The following is an 11341-nucleotide window of genomic DNA, read 5'->3' on the forward strand; positions in this document are numbered from 1 at the left end:
AAAAAAAAAAAAAAAAAAAAAAAAAACTTTACATGAATGTTCACTGCAGCATTATTCATCATCATCAAAAAGTAGAAACAAACCAAATGTCTAACCACTGATGAATGGATAAAATGTGGTTTATCTACACAATGGAATATTATTCAGCAATAAAGTGTGTGTGTGGGGAATACTAGTACACGCTACAACATGGATGAACCTTGAAAACATTACAATTTGTGAAAGAAGCTAGCTAAAAAGAACCACATACTGTGTAATTCCATTTATTTGAAATGTCCAAAATGGGCAAATGCAGAGACAGAAAGTAGACTGGTGATTGCCAGGGGAAGGAAGTTGGAGGAGGGAGGAATAGGGAATGACTACCAAGGGAATAGAGAGGTTTCTTTATAGGGTGATGACATTTTTCCAAAATCATTCTCAGATGATTGCACAACCCTATCAATATTCTATATACAACTGAACTGTACACTTTAAATGGGTGAATTGTAAGGTACGTGGATATTTAATAAAGCTGTTAATAAAAAAAAAGAAACGAAAAGCATAAAGACTCCCTCCATTTGGCACAGACTAGTGGTCAACCCTAATTCCCACCATTACCTCTTAGAACAGCACTCCAATTTTTAGTTGTGCACTTTGTTGCCCAGCTAAAAGACTATATTTCTTAGCTTCCCTTATATTAGGTATGGCCATGTACAAAGTTCTAGCCCCTGAGATGTAATCAGTATTTTGTGGGACTTCCAGGAAGTCTTCCTTAAAGTTGAAGTCTCATGCCCTTCTTACCCTCTTCCTCCTTCCTGCTGCTTAAATCTGGAGTCAGGGTTGTTTAGAAAAAGTCGTCCTAGAATATGGAGATGAGTGCCACACCCTGGAGTTGGAGGAATAAAGGGTAGAAGGAGCCTAGGTCCCAGATATCTTGAGAGCCACCAGCTTAGCCCAACTGCCTACTTCCACACTTCTTTTATGTGAAGGAAAAATAACTGTCTTGTTTAAGGTAGTATTTTTCAGGTCCCCATTACCTATAGTCAAACTAATCCTCAACAATACATACTCACTGACAAAATCTTGTTGTCTGAAGGGAATGTTTCTCAAACTGGAGTGGATGAGACAATCCATTGGAGTACATGAAAGAAACATTAGAAACTAAATTTTTTTTTTTTTTTTTTTGTGGTACGCAGGCCTCTCACTGTTGTGGCCTCTCCTGTTGCGGACCACGGCCTCTGGACGCGCAGGCTTAGCGGCCATGGCTCACGGGCCCAGCCGCTCCGCAGCATGTGGGATCTTCCCGGACCGGGGCACGAACCCGTGTCCCCTGCATCGGCAGGCGGACTCTCAATCACTGCGCCACCAGGGAAGCCCATGAATTTACCTCTTTAAAAGTCCTTCCTCTATATTCAGTCTGACTGCTAACATCTTGAAAGGATTCACAAACCATTTTCTACTTTTTCTCATGCTCTCAAATTCATGCCAAGACTTTATATACTTTACCCATCTCAGGCCTAACTTGGTACTGGTTTATGCCCAAAGTCAAGGAACCAGGACTTTCCAGGATGCAAACAAAATGCATCAGGAACTTCCCTGGTTCAAAAAAAGGCTGCTATCTTTGAATAGCACCCTTCCTAGAAAGCACTCAATTCTCAAGAAATAATTCCTCTAAATCTAATGCGGTTAAGGACACACAAAGTGAAAATGCCAGGGAGCGGGCTTCCCTGGTGGTGCAGTGGTTGAGAGTCCGCCTGCCGATGCAGGGGACATGGGTTTGTGCCCCGGTCTGGGAAGATCCCACGTGCCGCGGAGCTGCTAGGCCCGTGAGCCACGGCCACTGAGCCTGCGCATCCGGAGCCTGTGCTCCGCATTGGGAGAGGGCACAACAGTCAGAGGCCCGCGTACCGCCAAAAAAAAAAAAAAAAAAAAAAAAGCCAGGGAGCAACCAAAAAAGGCTCTTGAAAATTTTCCCTGGGGAACATTTTGCCCAGGAAAAGTATAAAACCATTCAGCTTCTACTGATGACAAAGACAGAAATCACAAGTGATTATGGGATAAAATGAAAATGAAAGCCTACAATTACAAGGTAATTTCTGGGATGCTAGGAGTCTGGCAATACAACCAGAGTTGTTGATCAGATGTGAAAAGTACAAACATCAGAAAATGAAACTCACTAATTTTTCCTGAAATGACCCAGGAATTTTTTTACTCTAGTATCTTTCCTTTCCACTTTGTTATAATCCAATATCTTTTAAAGTACATGGCTTGCCAGCTTGAGAAAGGAAATCACACTGAGCTCTCTGCAGTCTATCTGCCAGATGTATCACTTTCTATTTCTAGAGTCTGAATTGTTTCAGATATAATTCTTAAGAGCTTTGAGTTTTATTTTTCCAGTAACAGTCAATTATATCTATTTAAGTTACCTGTAATAGTATGCAAGTGACTGTATATTTCTTTTAAAAGTTCTTTATATTTTTCCTCAGTTCAAAACCTTCAGCATAAGTTACTGCGCTACCCTCACTCCAGTTGAAAGGAGCTCTCTCATGGTGCTAAAAGGGCACAGAAAGTACCCACTCCGAGTTTATGTTCTCTGCATCACAAAACCAGCCTTTCCTCAAATCTCAAAAAACAATGTGTTCTGGCTGTGAACCAAATATCAGCAAATTACATTAAGCAGTTACTGTTAACAAAGAAAACAATACAACCAATATTGCAATATATTTCCCATCCATATGTAAATAGAAATGGGTGCCCAAGAAAAGCAACTGAGAGGCTACGTGCAGTGTCCCATGTAATCCCACACTTGGTACTCAGCAGTCACAAGAGCAGAAAGCTCAGCGACTCTCAGGAGCCCACACCACAGCCCTCCAGTGCAGCACCCCTTTAGAGGAGGTATGTGGAATCTCTGCCATCTTTTACAAGGTCTGGCATTATGAAAGGCACTCAGTGAAGAGCAGTTACTACTACTAGGGTCTCTCTCCTGCCCAGGCCTAACCTTAGGTCCTCTAGCACCTTTCAATTCATACACTATTGCCACCTGTGGTATCCCACATCACTTTCATCTCTCCTGTCTACTGGCTCCTTCTTTCAGTCTACAATAAAGTACAGGGTGCCCTATTCTAAAACAAGAAATCTCCACATCCATGCTTTCCTCTACTAACCTTCCTCTCTCTGATCTGTTTCAAAGAAAAGGTACAAATTTCTGCTTGCTTCACACCCACTCACATGCTTAAATTCTTCCAATCTGCATTCTGCCCAAATTTCTACTGAAACTTTCTCAAAAGTCACTAATGACCTACCTTCACAAAATCCAGTCCTCATTCTCCTTGATATTTTTTTTACCAGCTTACCTTCCTATCCTTGGACCTCCTTGACAAAATATGCTGATGTGCTGATCTCTTAAGTCTTCCGTCTCCCTAGCTACAGCCTCCACACCTAACGACTCCCTTCAAGATTGTTTTTTTCCCCTCACTCTCCTAATACTCTACCTATCTCTGGGGGTTTCAGTTCTTCAAATATTACTTCTATGCACATGATTCTCAAATCTCTATCTCTAACCCAGTCCCTGTTCTCAAACTCCAGACACACCTGACCTCTGTGCTCTGCTTGCATATCAAATTCAATGTCTCCAAGACATCATCCCAACTTCTGTCAAGTCTCTTCCCAGTTCCCCCAATCCTGGTGACAAAAACAAAATTACACTCCTAACACACTCAACTCACTGTAGAAACCCTGAGGCTAAAAGACTCTTTTACTTCCTTTGTTCGTCACACTATGACTACTGTCAAGTTCTGGAGAATTCTACCCCTTCACGGGTCTCACTTCCACCACTAACACTTCCCCTTGCATTCCTACAGTCATTGTTTTCAGTTCAAGTCCTCAGTACTCACTACCTGGAAAAAAAGCAAAAATCCAACTGGTTTCCTCACTTCCCTTCTATCTTGCCGGTTGCAGCCAAATCCTCCATTCCTATGCCTGGGCTTCAGCCCATCAGCCTTTGCTCAAAGGCCTTTAGAAGGTCAATGCCAAAATCAGGTCAAGACACATCAGCCTTAACCTCTATGACCCTCTGAAATTCTAACAGCAACCTATTTTATCTTCACAACTTCTCTCCATTCCTTATACACCTGGTTCTGTTAACTGGCCTTGTAAAACTCCTCCACCTCAGCTCAAAGCAATGCCTTCTTTGAAAAATGTTTCCCTTTCCCCAGAAAAGAACAACTCACCTGTCCATCTCAACTACCACCTTCTGTTTCAAAGTCTATTTCTGGTCCTACGGCTTCCACTCCCAAAAATGAGATGCTGCTTAAAACTGGGGCTTTGGACTGCTCTTGGTTCTTATACATAGTTTAACCACTTTTACCAGGCATCCTACTCTATGTGAGAGATGTGGCAGTTTATTTCCCTGTGATTGACTCATATCCATTCCCGAGGTTTAAGTTCCTCCAGGACAGGGACTATGCTTCTGGCTTGGCCTATCCCTTGGAACTCTATTCCCAGCTGCATTAATGGCAAGGATACACTGAATGGGATCCATGTACAGAGCAATAAAGTCTAAAGAAGGGGTATGTTTCCCCAAAATACTGATGAAAAACCTACAGTCTCAGGAAACTGAAATCACAGGCTACTTGTGGCTCTCGACTCCATTTCTGCCTCACCCTATTACCTGACATACAACTTCTTCAAAAAACACACTATGCTAATCATTCTCTGGTTCTCTCTTTAACGATACAAATGGTGTCATAAGTTTCAAAATATGCTATACTACAACAGATCTTAAACTGCGTGGACCTTGACCAGCCACCATGACAACTTACACTGGTATATCACAATGTACCTGTTACACATTTGATAGGAACTGATTTGATCCTGAACTCCTCCAAAGGCAGGTTTAATTATAATTCATTTTACTAATGAGAAAAGAAGCTTAGAGTTACTATATTTTACTGAGTATAAGGCCAGTATGTTATTAAAATATATTTTCAAACTGAAAAACTGTTCTAGCATGTAAGGTACACAATTCTAAAACTTCCAATTTTAGAGGATGCTGAAATGTAACTTGTGCAATTGGGATAGACAACAAAGGATTTACTCATTGCCAAAGAGCCCTACAAATCAACCAAACTCCATTAGCCTAAATTTCTGCCAGTAAACAGATAAAATAGGCCAGGTCTACTAAGCAAACATGTCATGGAAGCCCTGTGCCAACTGACACACAATGAAAGGCATGTGATGTCCAATTGGTCAGGGGGAAAGGGGATGGGGGAACATGACACATATGAAAAAATGTTATTCTACAGTGTGTTATATATTATACAGTGGAGTATACACACACATATAGAATCTTTCTTAAGAAATATCTCAGTTGAAGTATAATTCATAGGACTTCCCTGGTGGCCCAGTGGTTAAGAATCCACCTGCCAATGCAGGGGACACAGGTTCGAGCCCTGGTCCCGAAGATTCCACATGCTGTGGAGCAACTAAGCCTGTGTGCCACAACTACTGAGCCCGTGAGCCACAGCTACTGAAGCCCGCGCACCTAGAGCCTGTGCTCTGCAACAAGAGAAGCTACCACAATGAGAAGCCGATGTACCGCAACAAAGAGTAGCCCCCGCTCGCAGCAACTAGACAAAGCCCATGCACAGCAATGAAGACCCAATGCAGCCAAATTTTTTTTTTTTTTTTGGTATGCGGGCCTCTCACTGTTGTGGCCTCTCCCGTTGCGAAGCACAGGCTCCGGATGTGCAGGCTCAGCGGCCATGGCTCATGGGCCCAGCCGCTCCGCGGCATGTGGGATCTTCCCGGACTGGGGCACAAACCCGTGTCCCCTGCATCGGCAGGCAGACTCTCAACCACTGTGCCACCAGGGAAGTCCCCCCCAATTTTTTAAAATAAATTAATTAATTTAAAAAAGAATCTGCCTTCCAATGTAGGGGATGTGGGTTCGAGCCCTGGCTGGGGAACTAAGATCCCACATGCTGCGGGGCAACTAAGCCTGTGTGCTCTAGAGCCCACACGCCACAATGGAAGATCCTACATGCCACAACTAAAGACCCGATCAGCCAAATAAATAAATATTTAAAAAAAGAAATATAATTTACATACTATACAATTTATCCATTTAAAGTATACAATTCTGGGGATCTCAGTAAAGCATACTGATTATAGTTAATGATACTGTATCATATACTTGAAAGTTCTAAGGAAGTAAATCTTAAATGTTCTCACCACAAAAAAAAGAAATGGTAATTTTGTGATGTGATGCTTTGGTGGTAATCACTTTGCAATGTAAGTGTATCTAACACTTTGTACATACTTACACAATACTATATGTCAATTATATCTCAATAAAGCTGGGAAAGAGGTATACAATTCAATGGTTTTTGGCATACTGCATTATTTTTAGAAGTTGTGATAATATATAACAAAATTTGCCATTTTAACCATTTTTGTGTATAACTGTGATATTATGATATATATTTATAATAAGAAATATACATATATTTCTTATTTGGTCTTCATCCCAGCTCCTGGCACACAGCTCCTAAAACCTCAGTAATTTCCTAAGTGATATGTGCAATGGAGAGTTATTTGTTATAATATTTGGTCTTTTGGCCTCAAATAGCTCCAGTGTAATCAGGGTGAAGAGTGTCTTGTTATTCATAACAAGCTCTTTTCAACCATACCTGAGTTTAAGTTAATGAGGTGACTTTTGGAAAATCCCCAAGGATGGGGACTGGTTGCCAGGGGAACCAACCATGTGATTAGAGGGTTGGAACTTTCAGTCTACCCCCCACCCCCAAAGAGGAAAGAGGGGCTGGAGGTTGAATTAATCGCCATTGGCTGGTGATTTAATCAATCATACCTGCATAATGAAGCCCCTCCCAAACCCAAAAGGGTTCAGAGAGCTTCCAGGTTGGTGTTGTGAGAGTGACACACCAGAAGAGCTCTCTGTGCCCCTTCCCACATACCTTGCCCTATGCATCTGGCTGTTTCTTTTATAAGACACCGGTAATCTAGAAAGTGAAATATTTTCCTGAGTTCTGTGAGTCACTCTAGCAAATTAATTGAACTCCAGGAGGGGGCTGTGGGAACCTAGGGATTATAAAGCAATAAAAGCAGAGCTCTTTGGGTCTTAAATGACAGATTCACAAAATTAAAAGTTGACTTGATTCAGATATAAAATTTGAAACTTTATTTAACCCAAACTCTGCTTGCTTTGGTAACTAAGCCAAATTTCTTTCAAATGAAATTACTCACCTAACAAAATTCTGTTACTGTATCTTTAACCTCAAAACATTAGGGACCCAAGTCTAACTAAGGAGCTTCACCTCCATGTGTCTTACAGAGTGATTTACATTGCTCTAAAGAGGTGAGACCTATACTTGGCCCAGGTTAAGGTCTCTGGAAGAATCTACTTATAAAGAGAAAACATGCAACTTAAACCATCTCCATCTACACAAGCCAAGAGCTGCTGAAGGGTACTGGGAGACTAATTTGGCAACAATCATTTAATATTATTAGTAGCCTTTAAGCAGAAAAAAGGCTTTCTTGAAATTCATTTCAGGACACAATCTATGTGAGTTGTCCCAAAATAAAGTAGCATAAGGTCTTACTGCAAAGGACATCTAGCCCAGGATCTAGCATTCCAACTTTTTTTCTAAAAAATTCCTTAGGCAGTCATCAAAGTACCAGCAAGATAATCAGCTTACTCAAGCCACAAGCTAGAATTTTTCAAGCTCCCAATGAGAGCCCAGATATGGTAGCAGCAGATCTGAAGTGATGCCCAGTACTATCTCTGGCAGATGCATTCTGCTCAAGTCCTCGCAGTAAGCCAAAGAACTCTGATCTCAACACAGGCAAAGCAGTTCTGAGATAAAGAGAGCTTTAGTTTGTGGCTCATGTTCCTATCTAGTCTCAAAGTTATGTTCTCCCAACCCTGTCTGTCCCAGTATTATTAATGGTGGAGGCTGTGTTCCAAAATGATGATTTCCAGCCACTATGAGCTGACCTGTAAGCTTCTGAATGCTGCCCCCAATTCTTATACTGTTCTGCTAAAACTTTATTTAACCTAGGTTTACCCAGACAACTTAGGCTATTCCAGAGTTCTTTTGCCTTACCAAATCATCTATGTAAGGACATTTCCTCATGATGACACAAATGGAGTAATGCTGAACCCTGAATATAAACCACTGCCTTATTCTTAATTCTAAAAAGTTTATTTTCTAATAATGAAGTGAGACCCCATTTGCAAAAGGGAAAAGGCATTTTCTTAGATGGAATGAAAGCAAACAACAAGCCAGCACCTATTCTGGCTTTTCTAAAAGTGCCTCTTCTTCCCCAAATCAATTCTTCTAATACAAATTTCAATTCCTTGAGTCATGCTCTCAGGTAGGTGTGAGGAAAACTAATAGAGTACAGTAATAATATAGAAAGTGTAAATGATAGGCTCAACTCTTTCAGCTACATTTGCATTTTATAAGAGCCTATAAAACCCAAATAAACACCTAGTAGACGATTACTTCATGAGAGATGAACCTTCCTTGATTATTCCTCAATCACTCTCAACTTACACTGCATATGTAAAAAAAAAAAAAAAAAAAAAGGTGGGGGAGGTTTTACAAAAAAAAGAGAACAAAGACTAAATCTCAGAAGTCTTAAGATGTCAGAGGGAAGCAATAAAGAAAACCATGATACAAAGCACAAGGGAAGAAGTGTTAAAAGAACTGATTAATACCCCAGGAGTTAATCTTTTGGGGTTAACAACAACAAAAAATTTTTTTAAGGTATTTCACGAAGTGAGCACATCCATGTAACTACCACCAAGATCAAGAAACAACACCATCAGCATCCCAGAAGGTCCCATGTCCCCTTCCTCCTAAGTCATTCCTGGACTAGTCTGATTTCTTTCACTGTGGACTGGTTTTGCCTGGGTTTAAATTTCTTTGCTAATCTTGAACTTTGTTTGGGGCTACTTTATTTTAACAATCTTTCAGAGATTCATCCAGGTTGCTTCAAATAGCACTTGGTTTACTTTCATAGCTGTGTCGTATCCTGCTCTTGACTGATTATTTGGGCCTTTTAGGAATACTGTTATGACAAATCTTGCACGTGTTTGGTATACTTATTTACTAAACAATTTTGTGGGTTTATACCTAAGAGAATGTTTTGCTTTATTATATACTACTAAACAGTTTTGCAAAGTAGTTATATACTCCCACAAGCAGTAAATGCTTCCCATTCAACGATACTTTTTAAATTTTAGTCAAGTTGGTGGGTGTGTAGTGATATTTCATTATGGCTTTAATTTGCATGTCTCTGATGACTACTGGTGTTGAACACCTTTTCCTGTGTTTACTGGCCATTTTGGAAAGCTGCTTTTGTGAAAAAGGATTACCTTGAACTAAGAAATTCAATCCTACTGGGGAAATAAGATACCTATGAAACATACTAAGATATAGATTGAGATTTTTAACAGAAGCCAAAAGAGTAACAGAGTAGGTTAGACTATCAATCACTAAGAAGCAGATAAACAGATTTCAGAGAAATTTTAAGACTCACTGAAAATTATTCTGGGGTACCTGGTAGGTGGTGGGTGCTTCATTTTACCCCTATAGTGCATACACTGATTAAGAGGTTCTCAAAGTTTAACATGCATCAGAATCACCTGGAGAGAGGGCTTGTTTAAGCCCAGATTAATGGACCCACCCCCAGAAGTTCTGATTCAGTAGTTCTGTGGTAGGGGCTGAGAATCTGCATTTCAAGTTCTCATGTGATGTTAACACCACTAATCTAGGGACCACTTTGAGAACCACTGAAGTGTCCTAGGTAGTCACCTTAATAGGACTATTTCATTAATTGAAAACTAAAGACTAAAGGATTAAAAATACAGGGAATTAAGTCACTTATTAGTGCCTTACAATATTTGCTTTAGGTTCAGTGAGTTATTTTTAATTTCCAATCCAATTTAATCTAGGAAGACTCTAGAATGTTGTACACTAAACTCTAGGTGCTAAACAGCTCCAGAAAGCCTTCGGGAAGCTACTCAGACAAATGTGAGTCAACATCATGGTTACACAAACATGAGGAAATCACCAGACTGCTGTGTGAAATGGAGAGAACTGAATGTTAATGCATCATTGTAGTGTACCTACCCAAGTGCAGGAAGCAGCCACTCTAACAGTTGAAAAGTGTCTGAAGGACAGACCACTCCCCGACACTGCAACCAGGTAAGCAAGACAGGCAGGAGCGCAAATAGGCTGTAGTCAACAGAGGGAATCATTAAGACTTGTAAAAAGATGTGTGAAAAGAGCTGGCCACCACTTATAAGTCTTACTGTAGCAGAGCTTCCTGAAACTCAGAAAGCTACCACCCTTGCTTGACAGATGATGATCTGAACCCCTCCATGAGAGTAAACAGACTTAAGACACACTAGAACCAAATCGATGACTTCACAGCAACTCAAACATACTCGACAAATCTGGCAGCTCTCTTCCCCCGGTATGTAAATGACATTCTGAAAAGAATGTGTACAAAAAAAATCATAAAAGGATAGAAAGCTATGGAAAACGTGAAATATAATTTTTACAACCACAGGACTTTTGATCAAATATATGGAAAACTCACTTAAGGAGAAGTAATTTAGAGTAATCAATCACCATAAGTTACATATTAATTGAATCCATCCTTCCTTCCCTTCCTTTCTTTCTTTCTAAAATATCTATCTGGCTGCGCCAGGGTGGTTGCAGCATGCGGGATCTTTTTAGTTGTGGCATGCGGGATCTAGTTCACTGACCAGGGTTTGAACCCAGGGCCCCCTGCATTGGGAGTGCAGAGTCTTAACCACTGGACCACCAGGAAAGACCCTTAACTGAATGTTTCACAATGTCACCAAGAGAGAAAAGGACACTAAAACCTGCAGGATTGCTTCTTGATGTTTGCAGGGGAGAGAAGGGTGAGAGTAGAGTGTTTAGGGATATGGGCTCTGGAACCAATTGTTTATTAGTTCAGGGCCTTGTTCTGCCCCTTACTGGTTAGCTGTGTGACCTTGGACAAGTTAGCCTTTCTGTGCTTCAATTTCTTTATCTGTAAAATGAGAATACTAGGCGATCCCATAGGGCAGTTATGAGAATTAGACATGTTCATATAAAGAAAAAAGTCTATAATGGCATTATTCAAGTATTTGCTATTTCTGGCAATTTCCCTTTTATTTTCTACAAAGTGGTAGGAGACAAGGCTTCTTCACCTTTAAATGCCTAAGGTTCAACGTACAAGTAAGGAGAAAAAGGAAGTTGGGGAGGGGTGGGTAAAAAAAAAAAGATGATCTAAATAAATAGAAAGATATCTGTGTTCATGGATC

General features: G+C 40.5%; 1 protein-coding gene across 4 annotated transcripts in view; it reads right to left on the reverse strand.

Annotated features, from left to right (window-relative positions):
- Positions 1-11341, reverse strand: part of RHOA (ras homolog family member A) — a 51833-nt gene that overhangs the window by 14186 nt on the left and 26306 nt on the right. Inside the window, exon 1 of one of the 4 annotated variants that reach the window (XM_007446196.1) lies at positions 1053-1134. The exons of the other annotated variants lie outside the window; for them this stretch is intronic. Coding sequence (XP_007446258.1) covers positions 1053-1134 — 82 coding nt within the window. Of the gene's footprint in view, positions 1-1052; positions 1135-11341 lie in introns of those variants that run through there. 4 annotated transcript variants of the gene reach the window in all.

The sequence above is a fragment of the Lipotes vexillifer genome, unplaced genomic scaffold, assembly GCF_000442215.2.
Source record: "Lipotes vexillifer unplaced genomic scaffold, Lipotes_vexillifer_v1.1 scaffold491, whole genome shotgun sequence".
Taxonomy (NCBI): Eukaryota; Metazoa; Chordata; class Mammalia; order Artiodactyla; family Lipotidae; genus Lipotes; species Lipotes vexillifer.